The sequence below is a fragment of the Apaloderma vittatum genome, unplaced genomic scaffold, assembly GCF_000703405.1.
Source record: "Apaloderma vittatum isolate BGI_N311 unplaced genomic scaffold, ASM70340v1 scaffold4030, whole genome shotgun sequence".
In the NCBI taxonomy this organism is placed as follows: domain Eukaryota; kingdom Metazoa; phylum Chordata; class Aves; order Trogoniformes; family Trogonidae; genus Apaloderma; species Apaloderma vittatum.
In genome coordinates, this window is record NW_009693829.1 from 865 (window position 1) to 14938 (window position 14074).

Below are 14074 nucleotides of genomic sequence, written 5' to 3' on the forward strand. Positions count from 1 at the left end.
TCTTGTCAGCGGCTTTTCTTACCCGTGAAGCTGTTGGAAAATTTCACATCAGTCCTTGCTGCATCTTGAGCCTTGAGGTAAACTTGGGATTCGGAGGCATTTTTGGGGGATATGGTAATGTCGGTGCTCGCGACTGAGAACGGAAGCAGACTGTAGAAATGCAAACTCTGAGGTTTTTCAGGAAGAATATGAGCAAGGTTTAGCTAGCGGGATGGCTTGCAGAAGCCCCAAGTGTCTCAAGTTCTTGTCTGTAGCTTAAAATCCATATTTTAAAACATATTCCTGCACTTTCTGTTTACTGGAGTTAGCTGTCCACTGAACATTTTTGTATCTATATATATATATTCATTTTTTTTTAGTGCTCTGTTGAAGCTGAGTTTACTGGCAAGCTTTTGTTAAATTTGCTCTTTCCTTACTTAAGGCCAGAAGACAGGTGTGTTTTTTTCCTGCTTGCAACAAACAGGGGAGCTACAATGTCTCTATAGTTGGTGCCAGTTCTTAACTGGAGAACCCATATATAGAGAATTGCCTGTACTAGGTCTGGGATTATACCTGACGGCTCGTTTTAGCTTTTGTCTGGCAGTCGATTTATTTGGTGTGTGAAGAGAGGCTCTCAGTTGTGTAACAACTTCTTTAGACTATAGAGGAGATCAATGATGCTGCTTCACCAAGGGAAGATACAAACGTTAGCGATGGAACATTTAATTGATGTGCTGTAGCTCCGTTCATTTCGTCGATAAAAGTGTGATATGTAACATACTCTTTGCCTTTTGATTTTTTCCTTCTCCAATTTGCAGGGTAACCAATAGTGGACGCCTTCACTCCCTACAATGGCACAGAGATCTGGGCAGGAAGATCCGGAGAGATACCTCTTCGTGGATAGGGCTGTCATCTACAACCCTGCCACGCAGGCTGACTGGACTGCTAAAAAGTTGGTGTGGATCCCTTCGGAGCGCCATGGTTTTGAGGCAGCCAGCATCAAGGAGGAAAAAGGGGATGAGGTGTTGGTCGAACTGGCAGAGAATGGAAAGAAAGCACTAGTCAATAAAGATGATATTCAGAAGATGAATCCTCCCAAGTTCTCCAAAGTGGAAGACATGGCAGAATTAACCTGTTTAAATGAAGCCTCTGTGTTGCATAATTTAAAGGATCGGTATTACTCTGGGCTCATCTATGTAAGTACTAATTATTAGAATCATTGCGGGTGCTAATTCAGCTGAACTTCTCTGATTCCCGTTCCTTATCTGAAATGTAGGAAGCAGTCTTGGCTCTGATTTCCATAGCCCGAATACGTTGTGTCCGTAGCATTTAGACTTGGCCAAGGTCTTTTTCCATGCTCTGCACAGGTCAGGAGCTCTGTTGTCATAAAACAAATAATAAAAATTTCTCCTATGGAAATAATTCTACAAACATCTTTCAAAAATAGAATGTGAAATGGCAACTCTGGGTGCTTAGCTCATGCCGCTTGTTAGAGCACTTGCCTCAGACAAGCTTAACTGATACAGTGAATGGTATCAAATGGCTTGTTTGAGCTGCCGAGAGGTTACAAAACCTAACTTTGCTGACTTACTGTTGTTTAATTGCTTGGGTGAATAAGCATATATCTTGTTTTAACTTGCCACATATGAAAAGCGATCCAAAGAGGCTACGCTATTATTGAAAAGCTGAAATTGGAGAGGGCTAGGAATGCAAAATGTCTTTTTGGAATCTAACATCAACTAAGCGGGCCAGGAAAGAATGTGTTGAAGTGCTTAAAATAAAGCAATAAGATAAAGCTTTCTTTTTTCCAGTGGTTTTGAAGCGCTCATGGGAACATCTGGCTTGCCACCGTCTTTCTATAGAGTCGGGAACCGCAACGCCATTGATGCTGCTTTTGACCCCGTTCCTTTCTTGAGCAATGTCAAATGAGTGTCTGTGCTGCGCGGTTAAGAGTAGCTCCTTGTCTCTTGGCAAACTGATTGCATAGTGACTTGTTGAGTCAGAGTATCAGGAAGAGCTACAAGTAGACTTTCTATCTTAAAAGAAACTGGAACATCTGCTTAAATGCTTGGCTCATTTTAATAAACACTTGTTCTAAAGCTTAAATCCGTTTTATTTAGTTCCGCTAGTTAGCTGGCTCATCTTTCCCATTCATCTAGGTACTATTCACAGAATTTAAGTGGGCTACTTTTTTTTGCTTGGCCCTTGATAATATTTGGATTTACTAAAAATTCAAAACATTCTTCATATTTGTGCGTCTTTGTCGGTTTTCTCTGTGGGGTTTTGTTTTCTACCTTTCCCAGGCCTTCCACCAAGACCCTTCCAGCAGAGCTCAGAGAAAAACACTGCTGGAATGCTTCCTGCAAGCTTCTGAGTAAACTAATTGGATAATTAGTAAGGACTAGATTGAAAATGAAAAGTAAACAAGTTGATAGGTCAAAACTCTTCAGTGTATATATCGATCATAATGATAGTTGTTGTGAAATTCATTACCACTACCATAACTGCGTTCCATTATGAAGGTTAAAAGTCGAAGGCCTTAAATGTCAAAGCAAACTCTAGTCCGAGGGCTCTGCAGAGTAAGTGTAGCTGCAGAGGCTTCTGGAGGATGGTGCTGAGAACCTGTCGCTCTCCTGTGTGCACCGATGAGGCAGCGCTGGGTTACTGTGGGTGAGGGACAAATTCAAAACACGTCTGCTTTGTGAAGGCTGGCTTAGCACAGACATGGAGTTTCAGGGATATCCTATAGGTGACTTCACCTGTTCTCCATGCCCCCACTTCCCGAAAAAGATCCCTTCTGCTTTCATTTTCCAAGTGTTGAGGCAGCCCCTGAAACTTGGTTCCTTGGCACTGAGGTGCTGCTCCTGCATGGGAGGAGGATTGCTGCATCAGTATGTGGCTAATGACCTCCCCTGCCCCTGAACTGGACTAAGTTGTTTGAGATCAAGAAGCTAATGGGTTTGTTGGCCTTAACTTGGGGGTCTGAGTTACAAGGATGCTGCTGTTACCAGGAAAAATGTTTCTATGCGGCTGTAATAACGGTTTCTTGTTTGAAACTAAAACTCGGCTGATTTTTTTTGAAGGGAGGGGGAAAAAGTGGTTGCAAGTCCTGTTAGAGTCTGCATGCTGGCAAAGATCAGGAGGCCAGAGAGAGAACTATGTCAAGAGCTTGAGCTGGTGGGGTATTTGAGAGTGGATGTGGTGAGGATCTCTCTCAGGGATCCCTAAACTTCTTGACGGTGGCGTTGCCGCTGCCGCCTGCGCAGCCCAGAGCAATTGCCATCGCCTGCATCTCCCGCGGATGTTTGCTTGGCGTGAGGAAAAGAGCCAAAGTCAACTGAGCTGATGAGTGAATTGCGGTGGTTTGGCCATGGCAAGAGTCGGTTAAAGGTATGTTTTGATTTCCAGGTAGCACTCCCGTAATAACCGAGCTGAAAACCTGTATTTTGGTGTTGATCTCGGGTAGCGAAAGTGGAGGTGGTGAACTCGATTTGGTTTCCTTTCGTTGACAATGGGCAGCGTGCAGTGTTGCCTTTCTAGGAAGTGGAAGGTGAATGACTGTGGGCTGAAGTCGATACATATTTCCTTTCAATCCCTAGAAGGGAAGTGACCCACTTGAGGCCTTTGGCCAGTGGGTCCAGTCATCGGTGTGTGATGTGTCTCTCCGAGATGACCCGGCTGGAGGAACAGGGAGGGCTGGCTAAGGCTGGCCAGTGATGCTCCCTTCATCAGGAGTTTGATGTAACATCTAAGTGGGGATGGTGAGGAGTTTCTGGAACTTTTAGCATTCTAGTATCTGCCAAGTGGCACGATCTTAGGCTCTGGGTCATGTTATTACTGTGCTGAGGGAGAGGAACACAAATGGAGAATGTGGAAGACCAGTGGCACGATGTCCATGCTTGATTCTATCTTTATTTCTCTTCCATTCATGAAAGGTAGCGGGACTTGTACAAGAACTGCTGGAAAGGGTGGTTGGAGTATAAACCCTAACGATCCCTGTTTTGCTTTAGAGATGAAATAACTTCATTGCTTCCACTTTTAACATTACCTGTGCCGTTTCTTTCCACTAGATTTGAGTGTCACTGAAGAATGTTTAAAAATTTCTCTCCTGTAGAAGCTGTACTATCCTTGCAAATTCCTTTGAAGTATATTTTCTCTCTCTCCTCCCCCCCCGCCCTGAGAACGGGTAAATCTATCATTATGATTTCTTGCACTTGGACTTTTCTCCTTAACCTGTCAGTAACTGAGCATGATCCTGCAGAATCTATTGAGTCCCCAAGATGATCTCTTCTGATGTTTGAGGCTTGGCTTTTGCCAAGTGCAGGTGTTAGTTCTGTGAAGGTGCAGCCATCCACAGCAGGTTTCATCTCACTCTCTCTACCTTGGGTGTGAGTTTTCATTCTTGTGTTTCATAGCTGAATTTTTCCAAATGTTGTGCTTTTCTAGGGGTGTGAACGTTTCTTACGGCAGAAATGTGTCATTTGAGCTGCTAACTCTAAATGGGTGTCTCCTTGCTGTAGGGGCATCTTCTCATGCGTTTTGGTTACCTTAAATGCTGATGAACTGTCGATTCTTCAGCTTCGTATAAAATAGGCAGCTTTAACACTGGCTTCAGTGTATATTTAACGATACCCTTCGCAGCTGTAGATCAGAAACTGGATACAGTTCATTGTGAGGGTTGCGCAGGAGGAATCCCCAAAAGCTCAGGAGGTCCTTTGAAGATGTGAAATAAACATGATTCTGCTTGGACTGGTTTTGTGGTGGCTCTTGAGCATCCTCATACCATGATGAACTGAGTTCCAGATATTTTTCAGGGGGCATTGCTTTGAAAAGAGCAGTTGTCATGAAATTCTGTAGCCTGAGTGAGGAAACATCTATTTTTTTTTATTTTTTCTTAAGACCTGTGTGTAAAATGCAACTCAAAGTCTTCTAGATATCGGACCTAGATTTTGGTTTCTGTTTAAGATGTGTCAGCAAAATATGATTTTGGATCAGGGATGGGGAGAATAATCTTTGAATTGGGCAATGAAATGGAGACATCCGCTGGAAAAATGAGTGTTAAGGGTCCATCAGCCTTGAATGCTACTAAATTCTAAAGACTATCGCTGCCACAGTGCTTTGTGGCAGCTGTGACAGGCAACATTCTTGCTCTGGTAATTTTTTTTACTGCTTTGCGAGGTTTGGGATTTCTCGTATGGGTTCAGGAGTGGCTTTGTCGTGGCTCAGAGGTTTGTGGTGTCAATTTGTGAAGACCTTTTGAAGAAGTGACTTTGTCTGCCTGAGCTGTAGCTGTCATCTTCAGCTGCAGTCGTGGGGAAAAAAAATAAAAATGTGTGAAATAGACCTCTGGGTTGGTGGGAAGGGGTGGGAACAGCAGGGGAGATGGTAAAAAAAGGAGGATTTAGTCAGGGAAAAAGAAGAAAAAATGCCAGAAGGACAGATGCTGCACTTGCCCATATGGAGGGGAGGAATACTCTGGTGCTGTGCTGGAGAGCTGCTACAAATAGGGTCTGGAAGCTGCGAAGGAGTTTGTGGTGTAGGAAGTGGCATTTTCTCCATCTTGGTATCAGCAATGTGTTTGCTTCGATGCCTGTTCAGAAAGTACTTGCAGGCACATCGGTTATTCTCAAAATCAGGCTTCTGCTCAAAGTCTGCTACCCAGCTTGACTCAAGGCTGACCTGAAGGAAAGAACTATCAGTATTTTTTTTAAGTATTTGGGCTGTGTTTTACTGTTGTGTTTTCTCTGCAGTTGGAAGAGACAGTGACTAGTTAGTGTGCTGTTTGAGTTGTCTTTTTCTTCAGAGCAAGGTGATTCTTTTATTCTTCCGTTGTGTGGTGGTTTTTTTTTTAAAAGCTCTGAATGTAAATTTTGAGTTACGCTACATCACTTCTAGAACTGCAGAAAGCAAAGTGGTCAGGAGTGTTCCTGATCACTCTAAAGAATGTTTCAGTGCTTTGCTAGCATTCTGGATATAACTTTCTCGTTATTTTGAATTTTGAAGTCTATTAAAAGCATTTCAGTTACTCAAAATGCAGCTAGTTGCATAGGTCAGGAATGTAAATACCTCATTTCTACTTATATGGAAAGCAACTAGGTTTTCATATTGCAGACACTGACTGGAATTGGAATGAATAAGCAAATAACTATTAATACTTCTAAGCCAGGGCTAGGTGATGCTTTTTTCCAGCAATTTAAAGCTCTGCTTTTGTATCAGTACCTCTTTTGGATGGCAAGAAAGACCCTTCCATTTCCCTTCTAAAACATATTTTGAATTTTTATAAGTTCCTACATACTTTATTAATGGTTGGAAAAACATAACCATATGCTCAGCTTCTTAACAGAAATATTTTGTTAAACCAAAATGGGTTTCTCCTGAAGTGCACTTGCAGACACGAATAACATGAATCCTGTAGAGGCTTGACACACCTTCCTGATTTTCCAGACAAGTACAACATCTGAGTTGCAGATCGCTGTGCTTTAATGGTCTGACCAGTAAGCGCAGACTAATTTCTGCGAAGTTCCTGAGTAAATGACGCATTGTCCAATCTATGAGTCTGTAAATATTTGAGTTAGAAAAGATAACTAAACTTCAAGAAGCTATCGCAGGACTAAGTCTGTTTTCTGCAGTCACAAGTTTCCTTTGCTGTACCCAGGGCAGTAAAATGGGATGGAGGAATTGTTCACTGAAACCTAGGGTGCAATTCAGCTCCTGTAAAAACCAAGATATTCAAAATACAGTGGGCTTGATGGAATTTTTTGAAGAACATGTTGCTGTTGCCACCTCCGTTGTAGTCCCAGCTCTCCTAGAGGAAGCTGTTGCCCACGGTTGATCGCATGGACCTTGCTGGTTGCCCCCGCCGTAAATCATTGCAGTTACTCCCTAACAGCTTCCTGACCTCCTTCAGTCAAAAGGATTAAAATTAATAGAATATCTCAAATGCTTGACTTGTGTGAACCCCTGTCAGCATCCAGATGGCCTCTTGCCTTGGTGAGACCACGTGTGGTGCTGTCTCTTGGTGAGCCCACGACCTGTGTCTGGGGGCTCAGCTGGAGCACTTCAGGTGAGGACACAGGGTGTGTGTCAAGGGAGAGGTGACAAGTTTTGCTGTTCCTTGAGGGAAGACCAGAAGATGGTGAAGCGTTCTTTGAAGAAAAGGTTAGATTCAACTTCCTTCAGGCTCCAGTGAACTAGGCATTATCTTCCCTGCCCACTCTCCCATTTTTATTTTATTGTGGCTTTGTGTTTTTTTTTAAAGCAAGGACTTTTTCAAAAGGTTTGGAAACTGTTTATGTGAGGCTTAGAGCTCCTGGAACCTTGCTGCTGATTATTACTCTCCGTGTATGCGCCTGCTGTTTTTTCTTTCCACCAGTAAAGAAGAAAACGTGCGTGCTATTGTGCAATTAAAAATACTTCAGCAGATATTTTTTCATAATTACAAGTATTACCTCTGTAATTGCTCTTGCAGCCCTGTGCTGCTTGCATTTTTTTCATGTACTTTTCCATTGCATTGGGGCAGAAGAGGGAAGGAATGAGAAATATGCTGTAGTCCCCCAGAGCCTGCTGGGGGTGGAAGCTCTTGGAAAACTGCACTGGAGGAGCTGTCTATAAGCTGTTTCTTAAGCTGCTGCCTCCTGTGAGGCCAGAGTGTAACCTAGAACAATCTGTGTTATTATATAAGCTACTGTGTTCCAATTGCTGTAATTTTCCTGCTGGTCCCAACTGGGAACGTTTCATGTTACTGAGTATTGAAGACTGATATTAAAAGAACTTAGAAGAGATAGTTTGTTACTTAATTTCATCTTTTTTTTTCCTTAACGCAAACCAGTCACTGGATCTAGTACCAGACATGCAGAGGAAGTGCTGGGCTTCAAATTGTAAAGGCTGCTTTGACACAAGAACTTGTTCTGTAACTTAACTCTGATTTTGGAAGACTCCTGCATGTGATCATGTTGGCAGAGTTCTGTGTAGGGTTTTACTCTGGTAGAAATTTCAGGGGTATTTCGGGGAAATGAATCAATGCCTTTCTTGCCCTTAGGCAAGCGGAGGTATGAACAAGTGCACGTCCTTGTCATATTTCTTAATCCAAATTATTGCACCTAATCTGCTATTTGTAATAGAAGCAGGACTCACGCTCAAGTGCTCAGCGGACGCCCATCAAGCTGTGTGCCTGCATCCCAAGTCATGGGCTGCCTGTTCTAAGCCTTCTGCAGAGCGGTCAAGCTTCAACATGTGGCTCTACGGGAGCCTCATGAAAGGACATTGATACTTTTCTGGCCCCGGTGCAACCGAAGATCATGTTGCTGTGGCTGAAGCAGTTGTGGCTGCGACACTGAGCCCGTCTGCTGCTGAGAGGGACTGAGCTGCCTGCGCAGGGGCGTGACCAGCGCTGCTGACCCAAAGTCACCTGAAGGATCTAAATGTGTCCTCCAACCTCTGGCAGGGCTCGGGTTCCTGTAGCCCTGTGGTGGGGTCCTTACCCTTGACCTCAACCTCTTAGGTGCCAAAAAGGCTTGCACAGAAATGTCTGGGCTAACTTTTGGGTTCCAGTCTTGCCTGTGCCCTGACCGGGGAGTGTGGGGTCGGCGTTGTGGTGTGGGACCTCAGCCCCTGCCCTGCGGGAAGCTGCGGGGGAGCTTCTGTGCCAAGCACAGGACGGGTTCCGCCCCAGGCCATGACCTCCCCTTCCTCCCCTCTGAGACCTTGAGGCTTGAATTTAGGGTTGGGTAACTGCTTTGTTTTGGGGGGGGTGGGTGGGGAAGGTGGTGCACAAGAAAACCACACCAAGCTTGGAGAATTTAATGGGTTTTGGGGTGTGAAAGGCAGGTCTGTAGCCTCAGGGCGTGAAACCAGACAAAGCAAGGCTGTGATGGTGCAGTTTATCAATCTGGAGAATGTTCTGTCCCCCCAGTAGTATATGGGATGGTGCTTAAAAACAAGAGTTGCTTTCTAGGCCAGAAACTACTGGTTTGTATTTCAGGTACTAACAAGAGATGTCTAGATGCTTCAATTAACTTAATTATTTGTGTAGTAATAGGGTAAATCTGTCACTTTATATGTTAGAAAACCTGGAGATAAATGTGGAGCCTGGATACTCGAGTGATACAAACTGATTGTTACGCGTTCAGAAAAATTTACCTGCGTGTTGCTAATGTGCTCTGAAGGGATGCTCTGAAGAGGCTTTTTGATGCTGAGGCAGGAGGAGCCAACCCAACAGTCATAAGAGCGTGTTCCTTGATGCAAGAACCGTAAAACTGAGCTATTAATCTCAGGAATTGTACAAGGCTTTTGACACTAATATTGCTGTGTGTTTATATACGGTGAAGGTTTGATGCGGTTTTAAGGGAAGACAGGCCAGGAAGACCTTTCATGCTCTGAAGCCCAGACTCCAAATTTAGAGGTGAAATTCCCAGGGGCTTTCACCTGGAAGTAACACACTCTCTACTTGCCAATACTTCACTCACACACACCTCTTTCTCGGGTTGCGTGCTGCTGGGGATACGTTGCAGTTTCCAGAAAGGCCAGTGCCAGGATCCTGGGCTCTGCAGTCTGGGACAACTTACCAGCATCCAAATTACTAAATGATACACTAGTGGATAAAGGCTTGTAAACATCTGGAAACATTCAAACACTGCAATTAGTGTCCTGAAGGAGAGTTTGTATAACAAACCCCTGTCAGAGTACTGCTTTACTTTTTGTCTCTGAAGCCCTGCCTGGAGAGCATGCGTTCCAGCCTGCCTTATTGCTCTCGGTTGATCCTGTCTGTATCGTGTTCCTTGCTAAAGTAAAAATGTGTACGTTGAGCAAGTAGCTCATCTGCAGCTGATCCCGTGATCTTGAGGTGAATAAGCATCTCTACCTGCCTTTGAGTTCTTAATATATGTACCTGCCTCTGTCAGCTGAAAAATTAGTGAAGTCTGCTTCTTCCTCCAGACTGGCTCGTTACTGTAGATCTTCAGTGCTTGCTCCGATCTGAAATTCAGGTTGGGTGGTTTTGGAGGAGTGAGGGCAACAACCCATCCATCTGTTCAGAGGTTGCTTTCTGCAGTAGGTGATGGTCGGGAAGTTTGGGAGCTGTGCAGGAGAGCTTGGCTCCGTCTTCCCTTGAGTAAATTAAAGCTGTAGAGTGTGGTGATGTTTGAAGAAAGTGTGATTTTTTTTTTTAATTTTTTTTAATTTTTTTTTTCAGTTCTGCAGGGAAATGGCAGGAGGTGGAACTAAGGGACAGATGTGCAGGAAATCAAGCTGTTGGAGTTCAAGGTGTTGCATGTGAAGAGCTGTGTCATGACACCGACTTAATGGTTAGGGGTAGAAGCCTAGCCTTTACATTTAGTTTCAAATGAATGAACCCCAGCACTGGTGAAATAATAGAATTTTGTGCTTCATAACTTCTAGTTTGCCCTCTTAAATTAACCCTTTTCATTTGCCTGGGACCTTTGCTGGTCTTCCTCTAGATCAGCTGAGCTATGTTGGTGTCTAGCTGGACTTTGCTTATTCTGTTTGTTGCAGGTTCACTGACCCACACAATTACTGCACTGGGAGATAGTCTAAAAAAGCTCTCAGGTTAGGTATCGTCAGTAGAGAACTGAAGGATTGTTCAGGTTGTTTTTATAAGTTATTAATTCTTTATGCAGCGAAATTGTAATAACATCTGCTCCATGTCCATGTTGGGGAAATAAACTGAAAATGCCAAAGCAGCTAGGGGAGGGAGGCAAGGATAATCTTCAAATGCCTGTTCTTAACTTACCAGATCAGTTTATCCATGTCTGGGGAAAATGCATTGGAGGGGGGATGGGGGACAAAGAAACCAAACAAAAAAAAGGTAACAAAGAAAGAGGAGCGTGTGAACGTAAAAGGACCAAAACAATGGATAGAAGTTGTAGATGAATTTGCAGAGAAATAGAGATGTCACCCTTGAAAGAGGGTGACTGAGAGCTGATATATACAGCAGCACCCTTGCAGCTCAGCCATCAGTTGCTGTTTTGGGAGTTCCTGTCCCCAGCAGGATACAGAATGGCAGCCCCTGGAGGGGAACTGCAAGTCTCAGAGGCTGGGTAGATGAAAATTAGACCAGGGTGCAGAAGTGCTGCTGGGTGAAGGTCCAGTATCATCCTGGAGGAAACAAGTTTTGTTGGTTTTAGCTAATGTTCATACCGTTATACGGGTCAGAGGGTGTCAGGACCAAGCTGGAAATGGCCTTGGGCTGTGCGAGTTCTTTTGCTTGTGACACAGTTGGTGAGAAACGTGGCCCTAGTGGAGAAGCACAACACAGGTGCTTCTCGTCGATACTAGTGATGGTACGATCCTCTCAAGCCCCTTCATCCCTGGATGGTTTAGTGGTGTTAATAGGGCTAGGAAAAAGTTGGACTCGATGATCTTGAAGATCTCTTCCAGGCAAAGCTGTTCTATGATTTTATGGGCTTGATGAATGTTTGCCTTTCTTCTGGTTATCCTTAGTTGAAGACTAGAATGGAAATCAGGCTTGTGGTTGTTCTCAGTGCCTTTGTATCACTCTTGGTAATTGCAGATGGATGTGGGTGACCTCAGCCGGGCTCAACGGGGAAGCTGACTGGCTGGAGACCTAGGGCTGGGACTTATCGGTTAATTGGTTCCTTGGTCGCTTCTACCACGCTATTAAAATAACCGTCCTGCCTTCCCTCGCCCCTGCGGTGTCACTAGTGGCCATGACCGAGTTGGGTTAAGGAAGCAATTCTGTTGCTGACCAATTCTTTTTGAAATTTATCTTCAGCAGTATCTGGCTTGGCAAGGTCCGGCAGAGGTGCTGATGCTGGCAAGAGGGACGGTGGCAGGAACATGAGACTGCAGAGGAGGCTGGGGAGGAGCTGCCTGCTTGCCGACAGGCCCATGCTTATGTTGAGTTAATGACTGATAAAGTTGTTCTTGACGCTTGGGTCAGTTGACCTGATAACATCTGTTTCCTTTCTCTTGAGAAATAAATACCTTCTTCTCAAAGATATTTGGCTGGGGAAGGTGCTGCAGTCCTTATCCTGCAGATCTGACCGAAGCCGAGGTTGCTTTCCTATAAGGAGACAAGATGTCCTTATGTCAGAACATCTGGCGTAAACCCAAGAGTTTTTTCTTTCCTGCTGGTGCTCCCGAGTCTCTTTAGAGATCACCTTCCATCTGCCGTTGCAGAATCCCCTGTAAATGTAGAAAGAACACAGGACGCCTTTTCCTCTAAAAATCTTTTGTGTCAGGAATTTCAGCTACTCTGTTTCAGGCAAGTGAAGCAGAACTATCTTTTTAAGTTGACAAATGTTATAAGAATCCTGAGCTACCTCTTTAATGCTGTATCAACAGCTGTTAGTGCTGTCTGCTTACTCTCCCCAGCCCTTCTCTGCTCTCAGCCTACAAAGATAAAGTTCTCCTGATGTTCACAAAGGTACTCCCTGTTTCCATTAAAATTGGTCTCTCCTGCTGATGTTCCTACACCAGTAAAGATGCAAGTAGTGTTACTGACCCAAAAGAATACGCTTTCAAAGCTGGTGCTGAAGGAAAGGTGAATGGATAGGTTTTGCTTCCTTAAAACTCATCAATTTCGGTTTGTTCTGAAAAAGGCAGGAGCCATCCAGATGCCTTGGTTCAGGGAAATACCGCAGATTAATTCTGGTTTTTGTGTGGTGCAGAACTGCCTGTCTGAGAGCTTAACCTTTGATCCCTGGTAAGGCCCGTAGAGCCGGACCGAGCTCATCTGTTCCTCCTGGGCAACACAGTACGAGTGGCTGACTGCGTACATTTTTCTTTATTTATACAATAAATTCCTTATAAATAAATTCTGTGGAGCAGAGCTTGAACTGTTCTGAAATACTTCACTTACAGGTAAAAAGGGACACGTGTATCATTTGCAGTGTGTGCTTGGTTTTGTAAAGCTTGAGGTGTGGGTTTTTTGTGTTTTTGGGTTTGGTTTTTTTTTTTGTTTTGTTTTTACACAACAGAAAGGAGTTGCTGAGATAAGCGAGGTGAAATTTTATTCTTGAGGCGCCTGATGTTGGTCCTGGGAACTTCTGTTCAGCACCAGCTCTAAAAGCAGAGCGTGAGGTCGCCGGCAGCTCCAGCTGCCCGGCCATCCATCAGCGGGGGGACGGCACGGGGAGCCTCCTCTCCGGGAGGAGACTGCTTTGGGCCCGAGGAAGGCTCAGACGTACAAATGTGGAAAAAAGAGCAGGAGAGCAGAAACAATGGTGGTTGGAAATAGGCTTTTTTATTTTCCAAGTTATTTACTGAACTAATTGAGATTTATCAGTGCCTTTTAAAAATGAGAAAATAATTTCAAGTGTGCGTTTTACTGAAGGAGTTGAACATCAAAAGATGTCTGTAAATATCTGTGGGGAAGAGATCAGATGCTCTACTTTGTATTTGCTCATGTTTATTGTCTTTAAATTACTTTTTCTGCAGGTAGTCAAAGAGCCTTTTAAGAGAACTAGAAACCAATAATTTGAACGTAGCATGGCCTTTGAGTTGCTCGACAAAAAGCACCTCGATTTTGTTCTAAGATAAATATTATAGAAACTGTAAAAATGTTTTCTGACTCTCAATGCTGTTTACTAACAGAAGTATTTCTTTTTTCTTTTTTCTCTTTAAGACCTATTCAGGGCTGTTCTGTGTAGTTATAAATCCTTACAAGAACCTCCCAATTTATTCGGAAAACATTATTGAGATGTACAGAGGGAAGAAGCGCCACGAAATGCCACCGCACATCTATGCCATATCTGAATCTGCCTATCGCTGCATGCTGCAAGGTGAGAGTTCCTTAAATGTTACTGAGCAGTTGACAGCTCTTTGTAATGGATGTAAAACTCAGGAGCTTTGTTATCCAGCTGTAGATAAATTTCTGACACAATCAGAATCTTTAGTACTTAAAGTGGGGGGAAGCTTTCTTCAACTGTTGGTATAGAAGTAGCTTGTTGGCATGTTTGCCTGACTTAGAGGCGCAGAAGCAAATTAACGCTAAATAGAGGGGTCTTATCCCAGCTGGTGGCACTGAAAGGTGTAGCAGAAATACTTGTTTAGTAAAAAAGAAAAGAAAAAAGATGATTCATGTCAAAAGATGTTAGTGCGCTGTCTTTGAGTGAAG

General features: G+C 43.9%; 1 protein-coding gene across 1 annotated transcript; it reads left to right on the forward strand.

The window, feature by feature from the left end:
* Positions 1-830: 830 nt before the first annotated feature.
* Positions 831-13739, forward strand: LOC104270597 (myosin-10-like; the record flags this gene model as incomplete). Its single annotated transcript, XM_009865007.1, has 2 exons — positions 831-1175; positions 13583-13739. Coding segments are annotated over exons 1-2 (502 nt in total), but the record flags the coding sequence as incomplete, so codon positions are not given.
* Between the last annotated feature and the right edge of the window lie 335 nt (positions 13740-14074).